Here is a 20,639-nt window from a genome sequence, read left to right as displayed (position 1 = left end):
TTTGGAAGAAAACACAAAACAATTGTCGTATTTTTTATTTTTTTATTTTCAATGTGGTATATGAAAGAATTTCTCATTTTTTATCTTTATTTTTTTTGGAGAAAATAATTTAGGAAAAAATTATATTAAGTAATTTATTTTGTTGGTAACAACAGATTTAATATATGTGTGACAGTTTTTATATGATACTTGCCATATTGGTAGTAAAAAAAACAATAAATAACTAGAGCTGTAGTTTGAGCAATGGTTTTTGGACTTTTAACACAAAATTTATGTAAATCTAGTAATGAGAAAATATAGAGTGTTAAACTAATTATTTTTAGCCTAATTTGGGTTAAACTAGGTAAATTTTAGTAAAGAATATATAAGGTTGTGTGGTAATAGTATATGAATAATTGGCGATTCCAATTGAGGAAGTTAATAACTTGAAATCGTAAACACGAAACAAAAGTACGTAATGATATTTAGCAAATATAGTGTATCGAATGGACTTTACGAATAGGAATACTGATAATGTAATAATATGTAGTATAGTTTCATATAATAATATTTAATTCTAATATATATGTGGATTTATTAGCCAAAACAAAATTTTGTTTCACGAACTATGAATATTTTACTTACATAATGTAACTAACTTTCTAATTATAAAATTTATACTACACTAGGTTAGGCCGCCTAAATAGGCGGGTTTAAAAAACAATTAGAATTTTTTATCAATGATATTTGAATTCTAAATAGTAAATGATAACCCCTAATTTTTAAATATTTAATTGAGTAAATTTATTTTAATTCAAACGTTAATTTTACAATTTTTATTTTGCTATACACTTAATGACTTTAACTATATCTTATTGATAATATTTAAATTTTAAATAGTAATCAACACATTTTTTCTGTATTTTATTTAGTAATTTTCTAAAAATTAAAATTTTAATCTTACATATTCTATTTGCTATACTATTTAACTATCTATTTCATCATAATAATCCTGATTTTTTAATTAGGGAGATTTGAAAAACTACCCTTTATTTTCTACCCTTTTGCAACAATACCCTTTTATGTTGGCCATTTTTAAAAATACTTATTCCTTTGAACAGAATGACCAAATTACCCTCATATAATAAGAACATGTAATTGGAAACTGAAAATTTTCCCGCCAAATTTATTTTTCCAACAAAAAAATTTTCCGCCAAACTTTTTTCCCGCAAAAAAAAAAAATTCCCGCCAAAAACTTTTTTCGTAACAATTTTTCCTCAGCCAAAAAAATGCTTTTAAAATCTTTGTTAATTTTTTTTTTGCAGGAGATAGATTTACAAGGGATTGTAAAAAGGTTTTAAAAGATTTACAAAGAATTTTAAAAGGTTTAAAAAGATTTACAAAGGATTTTAAGAGGGTTTTAAAAGATTTACAAGGGATTTTAAAACGTTTTTAAAAGATTTACAAGAGATTTTAAAAGGGTTTTAAAAGATTTACAAGGGATTTGAAAGGGTTTTAAAAGATTTGCAAAGGTTTTTAAAAGTTTTTTAAAGGGTTTAAAATTGTTTTAAAAGGATTTTAAAAGATTTACAAGAGATTTTAAAGGGTTTTAAAAGATTTACAAAGGTTTTTTAAAGATTTTTAACGGGTTTAAAAGTGTTTTAAAAGATTTACAAGGGATTTTAAAAGGGTTTAAAAATATTTACAAGGGATTTTAAAAGGGATTTAAAAGATTTACAAAGAATTTTAAAAGGGTTTTAAAATATTTACAAGGGATTTTAAAAGGTTTTAAAAAGATTTACCAGAGTTTTTAAAGGTCTTGTTGTAAATTCTTTAAAAATCTTTTAAAAACCCTTGTACATCTTTTAAAACCCATTTAAACACTTTAAAAATCTCTTTTAAATCTTCCACCCTTTTAAAAAGAACAAAAACGAGCAAACTTCCAAAAAGTGAAAAGAATAAGGAAGCTTATAATAAACATTCCAAGAAAAGGAAAATATGATATATTAGTAGGTCTTGTATCATCAACTTTATTAGATTAGTCAACTAGTTGAACTTTAGGTCTTACTGGAAGAAGGTAAAGTATATATTATACAATCATGTAGAAGTAGGCAAAGATTTTAAGGTGATTGATCTTCCAACTCCATTTGCTCATATCCAATGATTACATAGCCCTCTTGAGATCTTCATAGGAATCATCTTTTATCCTCTGCTCTCAACATCTTCGTGCATCAAACTCTTATGTGAAAACAGCCCCTCCAACTTCCTCACTCCTTAGCATGCTCAAAGATTCAAAACGAACAAAAGAACATCATCAGCTCAAGAATCGAAGAGCTTTAAGTTCAAGATTGAATTCAAAATGCGATACCACAATGGCCAATTCATAGAGTTATCACTAAAGGTTCAAGCATTCCTAGACAAAGAACAAGCAGAATATGATTTTTCTTCACTCTATTTTTTATCTGAGAATAAATGAAAGTTCCAAGAATCGCGATGGCAGCACCCAGGGCATTGACATGTTTAAGAGGGTTTGGAAGATGATGATTGAGGCAACGAGGACTGAGATCCGCTTCATTGTGTTTCCAGCGCTAAATGTTAGTGGTGAAATCTAGTTCAGGGACATGTATGAGACTTGATTATACAAATGGTAGAAAACACTATGTGCCACTACCCACCTGAATTCAAACATTTAGAATCAAATACCTTACAAGGTTTTAAATCAACTTCTTCGAATTTTTTTTGTCTCTTTTGTATTGTACAACATCAATATAAACTTACTAGACAAAGTTTGGTCCGATTTAGAGACATCGTTTTGCCAACCATCAGCCCACATTTGGGGACCTTCCACAGAATTGGCGAAAGGAGTAACAATGAGAAGAGACATCATAGATAAGCAAGCATAGTAATTCATCACACTCACTGACTTCCCCTTCATTCCCTTCTTTGAGAATATGTTACGAAACACAAACGCCAAATTCGATATCATTGCCCCCATAAACCCTGAAAACCCCCAAGAAACACCCGTATATCAACATCTCAAAACATTTCATTGAATTGCATTAGCTTCTTAAGGTATCAATAGGATGTTGTTAAGTACCTATCATATTGAAGTTGAGCTCCATAACAGCAGCAAGAGCACATCCTCAAATAATGGGTAAGAGGGAGAGGTAAACATGTAGAGGGAATGACTCGCCCAAGAAGAGGCTTGAGACAAGGACGCTAAAGGCTGCCTCACTGCTTTTGATGATGTGTGTGTGAAGGACACTACTACTTTAGACATACTCACTATCGCTTCAACATGTCCAATTGTATGCGCCAAAGCCACCTGAACAATCAAAATCATCATCATACAGTTCCATCAATACTACTTACACACTTAATCTAAAGACGTGTCCCTTTCAAAATCAAACACACCTAAAGCAAGACAATTTATGAAGAAACAACAGTAATGAAAGTTAGATCCTTTAACGGGAACAAAGTTTTCCAGAAATAGAGATCGATTTAAAGAGCATCTGCGACTCCAGTGACCCAAGAGACAAGCATCATCAAAGAGCCACAAGCAAGAGAAAGCGTCAAAGTTAGCCACAAGTAAGGAAAAGCATTCAAAACCTTCTTGTTGTAGTTATTGAACACACCGTTCAATGCCCACCAAATTGCGAAATAGATCCCAATCTAAACTTTCTGTCCCGATTGTTTGTCAAGAACGTTGATACCAATCTACAATTTCAATCGAACGAGACCGATCAGCCTCGTAAGCTCCAACCCTAAAAACATCACTCCCCTGCGCCGCCGCCGCCACTAAAGCGAAATTCGACAAATTCTGAAATGATAAAAGATGTTTATGAGGTAAAGGATTAGGCTTTTGGAAGTTTCCGATAATGGGTAATGCAAAAATTGAAGCTTTGCTTGAATTGATTGACTTACGCCGACGATTGCAGTTAAGGAAGGTAAAACCGGTTTAATTGAGGAAATCATCGGTTCTTAATTTGAGAATTTGGTGTAAGCAATTGATCTCTAAGTGGGTTTGATTGAAGATTTGATAAGAAAAGATAACGATCCATTTGTTTCTTGGGAAAATGGAAGAGACAAAGGAACAAAGAGAAAGTTTTATAGGGTTAGGAAGGAGGTGAGGGCAGAGAGGAGGAAAAATATGGGTCATTAGAGGTTGACAACATAAGAAAAATTGAGATTATGTTTGATTACGTAAATGATTTTTGATTGTGTCTATTAGAGAGCTCTAGATATGGGTCTTTTTAGTATTTACGTCTTGTTGGCCGTAGAGACTGTCCATGAGCTAAGTTAAGTATCAGTGATTTTGATAAGTGAGATTGAAATTAAAATACGAATTAATGATTGGTTAAGCAAAGCTAAGCAAGTTTGAACTTGTCTATACTATACTGGACACACAATTGATCTACAAGGCAAAGAAAATCTAATCCGTTCACAGAATGATGGATATATAAATCATCATATAAATAAAATTGTGTTTTTGTTATATGTAGCAATTTTAAGGTCCATCATGTTAAGGTCCATCACACAAATGAAACAAAAATCCATTTCTGATATCATACCTCTGTATGAATACAATAGAATGTAAGGCCTCGGTCCTAAATCCAAAAGTGATGCGATCAATCATTTATTTCAACTATTAATCCCAAATCCTAAGCAAAAACAATATGAGAATTTATAACCTTAGCATAACATAGAGAACAAATTCTACCAAACAACCACCAATCTGCGTAGAAGAAATGGATTCTTATCTGTTGTCAGTTTCCTCTAGTTTCTTCCATCATCGTATAAAAATTCTATTAGCAATTAGAGAAACAGCCCACGAGTCAACTCACGAGTCAACAAGTTGATTAAAACGATTTAGAGAAGAATTTAGCTTGGATGACAAAAAAAAAAAAGAATGTAGCTTTAAACGAGAGATTCTTAGGCAGAGGGAGTGGAGAAATGTTTTCTATTTTTCTTATTTTTTATATATTAAAAAAGGATAATGGCAACAATCATACTAATATTATTATTATTATAGATCTCTATTACAATATTCTTTTTTCTTACTTATGAAACATTCTAGAATCACTAAGAGAATCTTAGACAATTCTTTAATCAAATTACTTTCCGTCACAAAAAATTGTGGTACTGGCTTCATTGTTGACAAATCATCAGCACAGTTGAACATATTTATCGCCGTTCCACCGACCATAGTGTTTACGCTGCCATAGTCTTTGGCAGCCAAATATCTGAGGGCTTCATCACGCCGGTCGAAAGAATTTTCATAAAATTCTATACATAAGTTATATTTAGATTCAACACCCGGCGTGTAGCCTCCTGATAATTTAAATTGCTTCAGCTTATCTGAAATATTTTGAGCCTGATAATTAAGCACAAATTTGAAGAGACTAGGAAAATCTAATCTAGCAATTTCAGGATTTGCGTTTAGAACTTGAAAACAATATGAAGAATTGATATCTTGTTTGGTGCATATGGTGTGGATCTGATCTTTTGTAACCAACGTATTAAACCTTGCATACGATGAGTCAACAAAAAGAAGTAAAACCAAAAAACAAGCCAATGAAAAGTTTTTATCGACGTAAGCAACCATTTTTCTTGTTTTGTGTGTTTTGGAATTTACGTGAGATTTATATATGCTGAAAAGTTTTTCAAAAATAAATACTTACAGATTATGTACCATAATAAATGATTTAATTTATTAGCAATTTGTCAAACAATTCATTGTTTTCTTTTTTTGATAATTTGACCATTTATTTAGGTAAGAAAAATATTTGATTTTGATTTAACAGCAATATGACAACCCATAAGATAAATTTCCTTCCTTAGATTTGAAATACATGATGTTACTATTTGACTAAGATCTAAGGGCATCTCTTTTAATGGATCTAGGAGAAATTAAATAAATCAAAAACAACTAATCTATATTATAAAAAAGTCAAAACTATTTTTTTTTAGTACGTCTACATAGGATTTTATACAACCAATCATTATAAGTCATCTCATTAATTAACATTTATGAAATTATTCATATTTTCTATTTTTTTAATTTTATTTTTGTAAAATGGAAAAAACCAAAATAAGAAAATATGGAAAGTTTTCTAAATATTTTGTAACCAAATAATATAAAACTTATCAAAATGTAAATTTCTATTTTATTAAATTTATAAACGAAAATAAATAACACAAAAACTTGATATTTTTAAAAATTTACGAGTTTTATATTATTTTTTTTTATAAATATGATAATATATTGAATCAAGATGCATACAAATTTGTTGCGTGAATTGCAGATACTAATTGATTCTGTGTGTGTTTTTTTTTACTTATTGTTGGGCATGTTTGTGCTTTCGATAGGGTCTTGAGAAGGGAATGGAGAAATCAGGAGAAAGATCTGGAGGAGATTCTTATGTTTCTAACATTATAGAGAGGAGAAACATGACGTTTATAATTGGAAACAAAGATTACACGGCTTCTTTGCTTTATCTGCGTGCAGTTGTTTAGTCTTTTATAACTTATGATGATTGTGCATTTGTTCTAATTTTCACCACAAGTTCTCTGCTTTTCTCACGATCTCTGTTTTTGTTCTTGTTAAAACAGAAAATACAAGAACACGTTTAAACACTTGCATGTCTACATTGATAATAAACTTGGATAATCTTACACAAGACACACATACATATAGTGGCTTTACTCCACTTGCTTAGACCCTAGACCACATCATTGTCTTAAGACTTACATCAGCTACTCTACTATGTTGGAACTCCCAACTCCTTAATTCACTCTACATAACATCTTTGATTCTATAACACAACACTAATTAACTAAACATACTTGGGCCTAATTCATCTGCAGCCCATTTTAACAAAACACAAAGCCCAACATCTCTTTTGTTGACTTTGTTCCTTGCTCTTCTTTTACGCTTGAAGCTTCTTCTCTATTCTTCTCTTCTTCTCATAAAGCTTTCCTTATTGCAGGATTTAATCTAGGATTCACAATTCCAACACTCCCCTAAGAATCCTTAGATTAAATCCCCAATTCGATTTTAGGGAATTCAATCTCATTGCTTCTTCTTCTCTTGGTGATTCGCCTCTTCTCTTGTGCGAATCCCTTTCACGATCTTTGGCACAGCTCACTGGTAAGCTTGCCTTCTTCATCTCCCTCTTACTTTGAATATCCTCGCATCGAGATTCTTCTTCTCTACGTGTTTGTGCGTGAAGTTCTTCATGTCCCTCTGCTTCGATTTTCCGTAATCGAACTCATCCTCTACTTTCTTCTTTTGCAGGTGAATTGGTGTTAAGTCTCGGTCTCTTGTCTTCCTCTTGGTGATTTTCTTCTTATCACACAAAGGTAACACTTTTGACTCTTCATCACTTCGATTCAACTACTCCTTCTTCTCTTTTCTTCAATTGACCTCTCTTGTCAATTGTTTCTGGTTTTCAGACATTGGAGCTCTTGGGATTTCTCTTTCCCTCAAGCAGTCTCCATGTCTTCTCCGCATCTTCTCGGTGAGCCTCCCTCACGTCTCTTCCGGTTGTCGCTGCAACCTTCTTCAGCTTCCTCTCTCTCAGGTAAGCTTCTCTTCTCCTCTTCTTGGTGTCCACCTTTGAACACCTCCTTCTTTACTTTGATTCTTAGAACCATCACTTTAGCTTTAGCTTCAGAATGTTTGACTCGAACCATCACTCGACTTTCTCTAACCGTAGTCTATTTGGCTTCTCCTTGAGTCATCACCTTAGCCTTAGCCGGTTGGCTCTGTAGAGAACACGAAACTGAACGGTTGCTTGTAACAGAAACAAACACAGAAATTGATAGCCAAGTTCACGGCTTAACCGCTATGTCTGAGGAGAGATCTCTTGCTCCCAAAGCTTCACTATATCAAAGAGATTACAAACACCACTTGACTTGTGATGTTGTCTTTGGTTTCAGGTACAATCTCAAGAAGAACAAAGATCAAACACAAAGAACAAAGAAGGAGAAAGCTTCTTGAAGAATAAACTCTCGTTTCTTCTCTTTCTCTCTAGAACTCTCTTTGTGTCTTGTCTCACACCTACATCCACATATATATATATATATATATATATATATGTGTGTGATGGACCACTTTTGTTCTTCTTTTCTTTATATTAACTCCGTCTGGCCCAATAAAAGCCCAATGTTGTGTGTTTTGGTCAAACCCAATAACAATCTCCACCTTTTGACAACAACACACTTCCTCGACGACATCGACATCTCCGACAACCAACGTCATCTCTTTCTCATATCGTGAAACCAACACCACTGCCAGACTCCAACGACCTCCGGCGAACATACGAATTTTTCCCCGTCAGCCATCGTCTCCTCCTTTCCCCACCGAGCTCTCTTGTTCTCGACATGGAGAAGATGGAGCTTGCCTTTCAATGACAAAATCAAACTCAGATTCCGACTACTTTGATGGCTACCTCCGGCGAAAGCAACTGATAAGCCCTGATATGAAAAGAACAGAAAGAAATGGAGGGAGAGAAGTATTGCACCTTTAAGGTCGAGAAGAAGAGAGATAAGAGAGATTTTAGAAAGTTTGTTTGATTGATCTTCATAAGATAAAAACCCTAATAATGCGGAAGCAGTGCTTAAATACACCCACAAGCCTAAAACGACACTAAGATAGTAGCTAAGACCCTCTCTTACAATAAGAGTCTTTCTCCCTTGTCTCATTCTTCGACACTTAGTCTCACACCAGCTTCTTCTTCTTCTTTATAAAGGTAATGGGAATCCATAACCTATCCGCAACTGCAAACCTTCACCTTTTGTTGGTTGCTCTTCGTTCTGGTGAAACAAGAGACTTCTCTTCGTCTCTCATCCAGGCCTCTCGTCCGTGACACATCACAACATCACAGTCATCTTCACCATCAATTAACTCCGGCTGCGTTTAACTCCGACGAATCAGACCGCCACCATCACCGCTCAACTCATGGTACTCTCCAATCTCTCATTTTCTCGTTGTTGTGATGATTAGAGAGTATCTCTTCTGAAATTTTGAGACACTTCAAATTCAATTTCAGTCTCCATTGGTGAGCTCCACCTCTTTTCCGGCGAATTCGACCATTGATTCCTCTGCAAATCTCAGGTAAATCTAATCTCTCTCTTGTCTCTTCTTCACACTAAGAGATTAAGATCTTCTGAGAATTCAAAATTTTTGAAAGTTGACAAATTTCAATTTTGATACCACGGTAGGTTTCTTCCGATTCCTTCCCTTCTGTAGTTAAGCTCATTAATCTGAAATGAGATGTAGTTGGTACCAACTATTGTAGCTTCATACATTTTGAAAGTCTTAGCTTCCTTTTCCTGACTTTCTTGTAACAGAGCTAGAACTCCCTTAGCTTTATCTCTGTTAACCTCCATTCCCTGAATCCTTGAAGCTTTTTCCAACTCTTTCATTTCAACTTTAACGAGTCCCCTTTCTTAATGATACTTTCTGGCAACGTAATCCTTTCATCCTTAATTTTACTATCACAAAACATCCACTCCTTGTTGTGATCTCTCAACAGTGGCTGGTTATGAGAAGGTCCTTCACTTTTCTCAGATTTAACCTCCTCTAAACAATCTGATTCTTCTGTTGAGGATTCATCTCCTCCTTGAACTGATGATTCCTTTATTCCAAAGCCATATGGAGTAGGTCCTTAAATTAAATTCACGCTGAAAGTCACCTTCCTTGACTTCTTCTTCCTCACTCCAACTACAGCCTTGACAACACTTTTTCCACCATTTTCAGCATGTGGTACACTCTTTTCAGCCTTAACAACCGTGCCTTCAAGATAGTAAAGCCCTTCGTGATATTTCCCAGATATCACTTTCTTACCATCTTTGTAGAAATTCATGGAAAAAATTATAAAAGAATAATATCATGATTTATTTTTAATTTGACCGCTTAATACATGTACTTTTAAAATTGGAAGAAAAATACATAAGTTAATTTCGATTGTCTACTAAAACCCTAATCTTTTAAATATTGGATATTTCCTGCTTCTGAGTTAACGAATGTTAGTATTGGTAACTGAACCACTAACTGTGGTTAAAACATAACTCATAGTATTTACGCATTTATATATGAAGCTCTTTTAATAATATTGCGATTATGTTGTCTCAGTCTGGTGGTTAGATGTAGGTTGATTTATTATCACCACCAAAAGAAGTTTTTTTTTCCTTTTCTCTTCTTCTTCTTCACCAAACTCTCTTTTCTCTATTCGCTGTAATTTTCTTAAAGCTTTTGATGTTGTTTTGTTCACAATTGCTTAATCTCCCTTTTTCACCGTAATTTGTAGTTAACAAACTTTTTAATCAGTAAACAGAAGAATCAAAAGTTTCAAAATCTATCTTTCATCTCTCAACACTTCATTTTCCAATATGAAAAAGAAGAAATTATCTAGATCTACAACACAACACAAGCAACAAATTCGAATTGGAAAACAAATCCAATTTCAATTTTAATAAATTTCAATTTGGATACAAATCCTAAACATGTATCTACAGAGAAGAAAGTAAAAGCCTTAGAAATATCAAATCAAATCTCAAAATCTAGGTACAAGTTTTTCGTCGAGGTTGTGCATAGAAAAAGTTTTCAGATTCTGGTGGTTGAGAAAACCCGTTGCTCTGCCATCTCCGTCGTCCTCTTCACCACCACCAGCTCCATTCTTCAATTAAATTAAGACAAAAAAAAGAAAAAAAAACGTCAAAAAGTATATTGCGGGATTCGAACTCAGACTTGGGTGAGTTAGATAAAAAATCAACCCAAAACTAACCACTAGACTAAGACAACATAATCGCAATCATATTAAAAGAGATTTGTATATATATCCGTAAATAACATGAGTTATGTTTTAACCACAGTTAGTAGTTCCGTTATCAAAACTAACAGTCGTTAACTTGGGAGCAGGAAATATCCAACATTTAAAAGACTAAGATTTTTGTAGACAATCGAAATTAACTTATGTATTTTTCTTCCAATTTTAAAAGTACAGGTATTAAACGGCCAAATTAAAAATAAACCGGGGTTTTTTTCCGCTTTTTTCCCTTTTATTTAGTACGTTATACTTGTGAAGCATGGAACAACATTATTACAATCCACTTTTATATGGAATTCGACTTTCTTTTAGCCAAGTTTCTCCATCTAAGAGCTTGGCTACAGTGAATTCTGTAGCCTGTTTAGGATCTTTCATAACTTTAAAGCCCGACCACTTCACCCTTCTGCTAGTCACAGCTCCCGGACCCCTATTTTGATATTCGCGGTAGTGGAGAGTTGACAGACCAGTTTCTCCTTCCCAAGGAGTCCAGCCTGCGGGATCAACTAAATCACCGATGAAAGACTGCAGAACCGCGACTGTTGAAAATATCCTCCAAGGCCTTCCAAGATACGTTTTTACGGTTGCTGTATCTAGATCCGAACTTGCTGTGATGTTGCAGTTTTGAATTGAGAAGCCCGATTTGTCGTCCTTAGTCTCGCGTGATTGAGCGGTTATGAAATTGCTTTGCCCCATATTAGGCTGTCTTGCTACAATCTGGCAGAATTGAAATACCGCCGCTGCGTTTCCACAAATGAAATCTACAGTACCGGTAATAAAGCACTCCCTATAAAACTGGCGGTCTATGTGAGGATACAAGGCATCCTGATATCCCTCGACACGACATCTGTAAATGACGGACATATCACCACTCACACGGAGGGCAACAGCTGGTCCTTTTGCCGGCCCGACCGTGTTTCGGAAGCACATGTCTACTCCGATGAATCCTTTACCATTAGAAGCTTCAAACATATTTTTAGTATAATTAGAATTGTCTTTAAGAATGTTATAGTTTGGTATAAAGAAGAGAAAACTATAAATTATTCAAGAATAGAACACAAACTCTTACCAAAAGTTGCAGTGTAGAACGTTCTTCTAACATTGCTAGCGCTTAAATTGCCCGTGATGATGGTTGAATCTTGACCATCACCTATAAGAGTTAAATTGGGTTTCGTATTCTCAATGGCGACGATTTCATCATAAATGCCTGTCTTTATATAGATGATGAATCTCTTGTGGCTGTGTTGAGGTGCTGCTGCAATGGCCGCATTCACTGTGTTGTACTTTCCGGTCCCATCTTTCGCGACCACAACATCGGCAATCTTTTTTAGAGCCTGCTTTATAAAAAACAGAAGAAATTCTATAAGCAGTAGAAAGAAAGAGAAAAATGATAAAAGGTTTGTTAAGAGATGCAAAAATATCGATTTACGTGACCTTAAGGTCTATATTTATAGAACTGGTGATCTCTAAGGAAAAAGAATTTATCTACAAGTAAATACAATAAAAGGTAAATATACAAATCCTAAATATTTGTTACTTGAGTATCAAGTCTATCCTTAATTTGTTTTTCACGATTATCAAATTATAACTTAAAAATATTAGGGTTCCGTTTTATTACCTCAGCATTGAGATATAGATCTTTCTTGTCAACATGAGATAACCAAGACGGGCTATTGGGAACCACCGAGTTAAGTTCGGTGTTGTCTCTCGGCGAAATGGAGATAAAAAGAGCCAAAGCTACCTTTGCCTTAGAAATGAGGTCTTGAAGCTGTGGCTCGACCCGACGTTTATAGGCACCGTCACCAATTTCGTCGATACATGTGATGTAGCTAGTAAGAACGCCACTGAGCCAAGTGTGGATGTTTTCGTAAGATCCAAGATAAGGGAATTCTCCTCCTAAGAGTTCCTCCACTGAACGGATCATCCTATCTTTTGCCGACTCCATCATCTCCTCAAATAGATTTGTGTCCTCCTTCAAACATAGCTTATCATTCTCCATCTCCTCATGTTGTTTTGTATCTTCCATCACACCAATCATAGCCATGTCGATCTTCCGCACGGAATTCTTCAAAACGATGATCAATAAGTCACGACGTCTAATCTCCGAGAGTGACGAGGAAGCTGTCTTAAGCTCCAACAAAAAGTTTTGACATGAGTGTTTGTCATCACAATATTCTTTGCTAACACCAATAACCACCATTGTTATCATAAGGATGAAAAAAGAGAAAACTTTAACCAACATTTTTGTGTTTATTTCTTCTCTCTTAATTACTGAATTTATATTATCTTAACTGATGAAAGAGGAGGGAGCGATGGTGGTCTTATATACAAAGCAAAGCAACTTAATCAATTTACATTTAATTAATTGTATTCAATAAATGACAATATTTAGGAAAAAAACTTTATTTTGAGATCAATCTAAAAATTCAGTGCAATGTGAATTGAAGCTATAATTCAGTGAAGTTTGGTTTTATTATCCACAAAGAACAGAAAAGAAAAGTGGTCCAAAATTTTCAGCTCATAAAAGATAGAAGAAGAATTGTCTTAGAGTACTTTAGTTGAAATACTTGTTTTCCACTGTACTCTAAATGGCTAAAAAAAAATGAATTTGGTAGAAATTGGTTTCATCCATTTTAGGTTATGCTAACAACAATACAATATATTCTCAACCTTAATCTCTTACGTGTGAGGATGAGACTTAGCCATTATTGTTTTAGTACTAGAAAAGACAATATACACCTAATAAATAGAAAACCCCTAGGTTTTTTTTTTGGTCGTTAGAAAAGATGTTCTTTTTTTCTTTTTGGTTGATTCTATCGGTTGTTAGGCAATTCACTCTCAACTTTCACTACGTTACAATGTTTACCCGAAAAGATATAATAAAAGCACTCTCATAACTTGTCATTCCTCCGTAAAAAAATGGTACTGTAATTTTGACAACTTTGAATGAATCTTATGCAGCTATTGTATCTGGAATCGATCTCTTCTTTGAGATTTTTAGAATTGGTAAAAGAACAAGAAAGCTTTAGATGTGCTGCGTAGAGCTGCAACTAAAGATGGTGGTCATTGCTTTGGATGCTAAATGATGTGGAGAAGAATCAATTTCCTTCGGATTGTTCTTGAAAAGGGTTTAGTAGTCTGTTTTTGCGGTATGTTTCTTACACTCTTGGCAGTGAAAGCAAAAACTTATCAGTTCTTCTATTGAGTGATTCATTGTCTTCCTTTTTTGGTCTCCAGGATGCTGATGTGATGTGGTTCATGAACTAATTTGCTTCTCAATGCTTTCAATATTTAATGCTTTCTTATGATTTCTTTGTTGAGTTGCATTTGACTGAGAACTCTCGTGAGATGCTTCACATACTTACAAAGTCTCAGTCTGCGCGCATGGAATGGTATTGTATATCAGAAGACCATTCAATATGGAGATGTTGTAGTAATTGTCGCGTAGGCTTCTTTCTTATGCTTGTGTCTTTTCTATATTGTTGTGCAATCTGCTAGTTTTCCAGTATATGGCAATTATAATATTGTATAGTTAGGTATTAGCATGAGGAATTCAGCTGACAATCGGTTGATTAAGGTATTTATCAATGGGATGGAGCCCATCACAACAAATATGATATGACTCAAAATTTGTTGTCCTTATTGTCTCTCTCTTCTTTCTGGAATATTTTTGTATGCCTATGTTGATTTTTAAATCTCCCATAATACTCATTTTGTTGCAGGTGAAAAAGTTTTAGCAAGCACAAAGTTGCAGCTCTTCAATGGAGATTATTAATTTAGAAATGCCAAAAGATAGATTTGCTAGATATATGTATAATTGTTCAGTTATATTCATTGTAAAACAGATTTCTTTTTGGGCGGCAATTGATTTTATATATAATATAGTGATCTTTTCTGAATTTTTGGTTAGTTTGAATTTTTATTGTATTGAGAAATACAGAAATAATAGAAAACGGAAAAAAATAGAAAATAAATACACTGAATATTCCGAAAATTTACGACCGATGAATGCTCTACTTATAGTAAAATTATATCACATGCTGATACACTGTGCTGACATGCCATGCAGAATGCAATAAGCAAGGATCCCCTATATGACCAACGTGTAAAATTTAATATGAAACTATTATTTTTGGTAACTACTGTTCCTGATAAATAATGTAATCAACTTAAACAAAATTCATATTATTCATGAAAATATTCTCAAAGTTTTAGTCATCTAGTACATATAATAACCCCATAAAAAAAAATTAAATTGATGGTGTTATGACTGATGAGTGCGAGTATGATTATATATTGAAAATATTCAATTAGTTAGTGTTAAAGTTATTCAAAATATTATATGCATTAACCTAATACTTGCGAAACAGAGCATGTTATTTATTGGGTAAGTCATACAAAACAAAACAGAAAATACATTAAACTAAAACAGAGGTGACACAACACAAAGTACAAGAACAAGTAGACATTAAAATCAAAGCCACTCTTGGAAAGTAACTCCTATGGGTTTCAACCATAATCCTCCTTGAATAAGCTTCGCCACAGTGAATTGTTCGGCCTCTTTTGAGTCTTTAATAACTTTAAATCCCTTGCAATTCACTCTCTTGCTCGTATCCGCTCCAGGACCAGTATTCGCATACTCTCCATAATACAATGTGGAGAGCGCAAACTCGCCATCCCATGGGAACCAACCAGCCGGGTCAATGTGGTTGTCAATGAAAGACAAAATGATCACTGTTCTTGAGTACAACTTCCACGGTCGTTAATGAATTACAAGTTGTACAAGGGATTTTAAAAGGGTTTTAAAAGATTTACAAGGAATTTTAAAAGGTTTTAAAAGATTTACAAGGGATTTTAAAAGGTTTTAAAAGATTTACAAGAGATTTTAAAAGGGTTTTAAAAAATTTACAAAGGATTTTAAAAGGCTTTTAAAAGATTTACAAGGCATTTGAAAACGTTTTAAAAAGATTTACAAGGGATTTTAAAAAGGTTTTAAAAGATTTACAAGGGATTTTTAAGGGTTTTAAAAGATTTGCAAAGGTTTTTAAAAGATTTTTAAAGGGTTTAAAATTGTTTTAAAAGGATTTTAAAAGATTTACAAGAGATTTTAAAGGATTTTAAAAGATTTAGAAAGGTTTTTTAAAGATTTTTTAAAGATTTTTAAAGGGTTTAAAAGTGTTCTGAAAGATTTACAAGGGATTTTAAAAGGGTTTAAAAATATTTACAAGGGATTTTAAAAGGGTTTAAATGGGATTTTAAAAGGGTTTAAATGGGTTTTAAAAATATTTACAAGGGATTTTAAAAGGGTTTAAAGGGAATAAATGTTTTTTTTAAAAAGATTTATAAGAGATTTACAAGATTTACAAGGTTTTAAAAAGATTTACAAGAGGTTTAAAATCCCTTGTAAATCTTTTAAAACCCTTTTAAAATCCCTTGTAAATCTTTTAAAAACGTTTTAAAATCCCTTGTAAATCTTTTAAAAGCCTTTTAAAATTCTTTGTAAATTTTTTAAAACCCTTTTAAAATCCCTTGTAAATCTTTTAAAACCTTTTAAAATCCCTTGTAAATCGTTAAAACCTTTTAAAATTCCTTTTAGTTATTTTAAAACCCTTTTAAAATCCCTTGTAAATCTTTTTCCCCCCATAAAATTTTTTTTTGCGATAAAATTTAGGCGAAAAAAATTAATATATCATTTTGTTAACCTAAAAAAATTTAAAAATAGAGATAAAATGGTCATTAAAAATTTAAAGAAGGTTTAAATGAAAATGGATAAAACAAAAGGGTAGAGTTAAAAAAGGGCATCCTGAAAAAGGCATCAGAAAGAAATTTTCTTTTAATTATGCACACGTTATTTTAATGGATAAGTGTTAAATTTTATATCAAAAAAATATATATATCATATCAAATCAATATAATTACCATATATTAAAATAATTAACATATAACAAAACATAATGAGCCAAAAAGAGAAATACACAAAATGGTTTGGAAATAAACATTGTTTAAGATATAGTTTTGTTATATTCTATAATCTCATAAATTAGTTTTACCTTCGTTTTTTTTTTGGGTCAAACTGTAATCTTCATTGAAGTAATCTTAAAAGGTTCATACAACAGGGAAATCAAAAGAAAACAAAGCCTCTTTGGCTATTGCATCAGCTGACATATTAGCTAAACGTGAAATAAAGCAGAATTTAAAATATAGGAGTGAACGACACAAACAGGTCATATCATGAAGTATCCCCTGAAGCTCATTCGATGTGGTCTCTGTATTGAACAGAGATATGAGGACTTGAGAGTCCAAGCAAACTGTGATGGAGGTGAATTCCATTCGCAACGCTGCAGTCAGCGCCGATTTAAACGCAAAGGCTTCGGCAGCTAAGGCCGAAGGTGTATGAAGTCGAGAAGACGAGCCCTGGTGGATAACTCTTTGGTGTTGAGTTTTAAAAATCCATCTCATACCGCAGGAGCCAGAGAACGTGTTCCAAGCCGCGTCCGTGAAACAAGTAAAATCCTCACACTGAGGTAAGACAAGAGAAAGAGCCTCAGACCGAGGAATGCTGGTGGAACGAACCTCAATACAAGGTAAAGACAGGGGAGCCGCCTCAATAAGAGGTAGAGTTGTAGGTATGCAACGTTTAGGAGCCTTACAAGTCAGCTTCGCAACACAGAGAGCCTTAGACAAAGTGTTAGCTTCAGTGATACTCCTATTTTCAAAAACCAATAAGTTTCGGGCAGCTGGCCGGTTAAACTGAAACAAATAACTATGTCTAAGCTACCATGAGACAATTTCAAGCCGAGCCAAATCAAGACAGAATCTGCATACTGCAGAAGCTATCGCAACAAAGCGATAAGGGTGCTAGAAGAGAGCAAAAACATAGACACAAAAGTATCTAAACCCATCGAAATTGATTGAGTTAACCCCGAGTTCCACCAAACCAGAACCGCACATTCAAGAAACAAATTCCTTCCCATATTAGAAGAATTAGAGAACGAGAAGGACAAGCAAACCTGGGGGACCATCTCTCCAAACCAGTGTGGAAAGAAGGACTCGTCGAGACGCAGCACTCCAAAGCTATTGAGTGACTTTGCAGAAAGGAGACGGTTTCTCGTCGTCGAGGGTGACTGAGCAAGAGATACAATAATGGAGAGGCAGACTGAGGGTCAGGGGGTCAGGTGGTTCTGGTGGAGTCGGCGGAGAAGAAGACTCCAGTGGTAGAGCAGGAGGAGGCCTCAGATCAAGGAAAGCAACCAAAAATATCGGAAAACGATGAGAGTGGCTCGAAGTCAAAAGAAAGAAAGTCATCTCATGTGGAAAGTCTCACCGAAAAACAGCAACGCCGCCAAAAAAGAGGTCCGCCTGAGAGATCTCGCCTTAGCAGCTAGCACCGATCAGACAAGGAAGATACCAGAAGAGGAACGTCGGAGAAAGAAGCTCATATTTCTAAGGGAAGCGGCTCCTTGGTTTCCGTGCTTGGGAGAGAATAATTAGGGCGAACACATTTTTTTTTTTTTACTATAGTCAGCTCATAAATTAGTTTTACATAATACCAAATTCACATTAAATGACTTAAAATTTAAAAATAAAACATTCAAATTTTATATTAACATTTCATCAAATAATCAATCTCTCTAAGCCCTATTCTCCTAATCTCTCTAAGCCCTATTCTCCTATTCTCCTAATTTTTGGTGTTTTCATTAAATATTCTCATATTTAAACATGGATACTATTGAATGTATTACAAAATTGATGTATCCCTTTGAATATATAATTGTATATTTAGTATATGTACTTATATACATGGTGTGTTGGGGTTTAGTGTATTTTATTAATACATATATTAATTATCAAATTTGACAAATTAATAAGACAAAAATAAATTTTATCAAAATTAAACTTATATTAAAATTCAATTAATTTAATTAACAATACCAATATATTAAAATCTAAACTACAGTCAAAAATATTTACACAATCTCAATATATTAGTGAAAGAGAATCTATCGATCAGATTTAAGAAAATTATTGCATACCTTATAATTTTGTTGTTCATTGGAAGATAGTAGTCAAATTATAAATCATCATCATGTTTCTGCAAATTAACAGGAAAAAGACCGTAATCCCAATAAAAAAAATTCAATCAGAATTACTCATCTTATAAATATATAGAGAGGTAAAAAAAGCTTAACATATTACTTTGCATAAAAGATAAATAATTAGAAAGCAAGACATACTTTAACAAAATCATGTGTGCGTCTACATTTTAATCTCCCACATTACCTGCATAAATATTTTAAAAAACAGATGTGAGAAAAACATGAAAAAAATAGAGAAAAACAGAGAGTGTGAGAGGATACCTCGATATATTGTTTTCTCCATGGTCTCGTCGATCCACAACCTCAGTTTTAATTTCTTCATGGTCTCGTTTTCTTCTGCTAGAATAAAAAAGAAACGAGAGAGTAAAAGAAGATAGGAACTGCTGAGTAAGTTCTTGAAATGGGACGTACAATATTTATAAGATATAAATTTTTAGGTTTAAAATATGCATAAAATATTAAATCGTGGAAGTCAAGTTTAATGATTATGATGAATCCCATAATTATAGGAGAATGTTTAGCAATTATCTTATAAGTAGTTATTTAATTATGGAAATTGTTCGGAAACTTTATGTTAATTCAAAAATGAATATCCAACTAAATATTTGATTACCTATAATTATGGAGAAGTGATATATTCAAATTTAAGAAAGGAATATACGCATTGGATATTTTAAATTAATATGATTCAGTTGCTGAAAAAGGAATTCGATTAATTTAATTAACAAAAATTAATATAAACCAAAAATGTAATTAATTTTATTTTTAAATGTTTAAAAATATTTTTTCTATTTTAATTATCAAACATAAAAAAAAGTTTAGTTAAAATTATTTTTCCAGTTATTTAAATAAATTTAGAATATTTAACCCAATTTCGAATTCAAACATATTAATTCGATATTTATAATGTTATATCTATAAATAAAGCAGCTTTGATTATGAAATGTTTTATAAATATTGATTGGATTAATGATCTCTTAGAATATAATAAATATTGTTGATATATGAGTATAATTAGTTTTCCAATTTTAAACCCACGTAATTATGAATAGTATTGAATAAGGGAATATATTAATTGGAAATAAATAAAAATTCTCTCTCCAAAAATCTTGCTATAGAATTTATTCAAAAAACATTAATGGCTACAATTAATTCAATCGAATGGCCAAGATTATAACGTATGACCCAATAATTGTAAACCCGGGTCATAAGGATCCACGTGTTTTTTAAGTGAAGGCGAGAGATCGGACGGTCACAAACAATTCAATCGAATGGCCAAGATTATAACGTAACTTAAGTGATTCTTAGTAAAAGGTAAACTTTTTCATGACATTAACATTTTAAACATATGATTTAAAGGTAAAAATTTTTTTAACCGAGAATCACTTAACGTACGTCTCAAATAATAGAGTAGATGTTAGATTTATTTAATTGACCAATAACACATGTAAAATCAAATTCGTTAATTTTCTTTTTGATTAATAAAAATAATTATATATATGTATATAGACATAAAAATTAGTATATGTAAATTTGTTTAGTTTTTTAGGTTTTCTATTTTTTTAAGAGAATAAAAATATTAAGTCTTTAATGACACATATAAACATCTTATTGTTAGACTTGTCACATATTATGATCTTGTTAGTGAGTAATTTTCAAAACCGTATCTTAAGTAACTTTCAAAACTTTATTTTATATAAATATCATGATCTCCTGAGTTTGAGTTAGTAACTTA

General features: G+C 32.8%; 4 protein-coding genes, 2 non-coding genes and 2 pseudogenes across 15 annotated transcripts; 2 read left to right on the top strand and 6 right to left on the bottom strand.

Annotated features, from left to right (window-relative positions):
- Positions 1-2,360: 2,360 nt before the first annotated feature.
- Positions 2,361-3,954, bottom strand: AT4G03950 (Nucleotide/sugar transporter family protein; the record flags this gene model as incomplete). The annotated part of the gene is made up of 7 exons (NM_116633.2): positions 2,361-2,538; positions 2,601-2,654; positions 2,754-2,979; positions 3,077-3,121; positions 3,169-3,304; positions 3,508-3,651; positions 3,904-3,954. 7 exons carry the CDS (start codon positions 3,952-3,954, stop codon positions 2,361-2,363), a joined length of 834 nt encoding a protein of 277 aa, NP_192304.2.
- A 972-nt stretch (positions 3,955-4,926) lies between these two features.
- AT4G03945 (Plant invertase/pectin methylesterase inhibitor superfamily protein) lies at positions 4,927-5,600 on the bottom strand (the record flags this gene model as incomplete). 2 transcript variants are annotated; one of them, NM_001125457.1, is made up of 2 exons in its annotated part: positions 4,977-5,096; positions 5,301-5,584. In NM_001125457.1, 2 exons carry the CDS (start codon positions 5,582-5,584, stop codon positions 5,006-5,008), a joined length of 375 nt encoding a protein of 124 aa, NP_001118929.1. In that variant the 3' UTR covers positions 4,977-5,005. The 2 variants fall into 2 exon arrangements, with proteins under 2 accessions (NP_001118928.1, NP_001118929.1); NM_001125456.1 differs by having other exon boundaries at positions 4,927-5,600.
- Positions 5,601-6,615: 1,015 nt separating this feature from the next.
- On the top strand, positions 6,616-8,053 carry AT4G02815. Of its 5 annotated transcripts, NR_143969.1 has the most exons (3): positions 6,685-7,129; positions 7,277-7,562; positions 7,921-8,053. It is a non-coding gene; the product is annotated as an uncharacterized misc_RNA (transcript). The 5 variants fall into 5 exon arrangements; NR_143970.1 differs by having other exon boundaries at positions 6,616-7,129; positions 7,277-8,052; NR_143971.1 differs by having other exon boundaries at positions 6,616-7,341; positions 7,435-8,052.
- Positions 7,812-9,848, bottom strand: AT4G03940 (uncharacterized protein; the record flags this gene model as incomplete). The annotated part of the gene is made up of 6 exons (NM_116632.2): positions 7,812-8,457; positions 8,505-8,561; positions 8,611-8,722; positions 9,200-9,431; positions 9,479-9,620; positions 9,678-9,848. The coding sequence occupies 6 exons, from the start codon at positions 9,846-9,848 to the stop codon at positions 8,239-8,241; spliced, it is 933 nt and encodes a 310-aa protein (NP_192303.1). The 3' UTR covers positions 7,812-8,238.
- Positions 9,849-11,084: 1,236 nt separating this feature from the next.
- AT4G03930 (Plant invertase/pectin methylesterase inhibitor superfamily) lies at positions 11,085-13,050 on the bottom strand (the record flags this gene model as incomplete). Its single annotated transcript, NM_116631.4, has 3 exons — positions 11,085-11,770; positions 11,878-12,142; positions 12,427-13,050. 3 exons carry the CDS (start codon positions 13,048-13,050, stop codon positions 11,085-11,087), a joined length of 1,575 nt encoding a protein of 524 aa, NP_192302.3.
- A 706-nt stretch (positions 13,051-13,756) lies between these two features.
- AT4G03935 lies at positions 13,757-14,689 on the top strand. Of its 3 annotated transcripts, NR_141763.1 has the most exons (3): positions 13,767-13,957; positions 14,046-14,252; positions 14,531-14,596. It is a non-coding gene; the product is annotated as an other RNA (non-coding RNA). The 3 variants fall into 3 exon arrangements; NR_141762.1 differs by having other exon boundaries at positions 13,757-13,957; positions 14,046-14,689; NR_141764.1 differs by lacking the exons at positions 13,767-13,957; positions 14,046-14,252 and adding an exon at positions 14,271-14,385 and having other exon boundaries at positions 14,531-14,682.
- A 596-nt stretch (positions 14,690-15,285) lies between these two features.
- AT4G03926 lies at positions 15,286-15,570 on the bottom strand (annotated as a pseudogene). Its single transcript has one exon.
- A 1,343-nt stretch (positions 15,571-16,913) lies between these two features.
- On the bottom strand, positions 16,914-17,639 carry AT4G03923 (annotated as a pseudogene; the record flags this gene model as incomplete). The annotated part of the gene is made up of 1 exon: positions 16,914-17,639.
- Positions 17,640-20,639: the final 3,000 nt, after the last annotated feature.

Source organism: Arabidopsis thaliana, chromosome 4 (genome assembly GCF_000001735.4).
Source record: "Arabidopsis thaliana chromosome 4, partial sequence".
Lineage (NCBI taxonomy): Eukaryota > Viridiplantae > Streptophyta > Magnoliopsida > Brassicales > Brassicaceae > Arabidopsis > Arabidopsis thaliana.
This window is presented reverse-complemented; position numbering and strand designations above follow the sequence as displayed.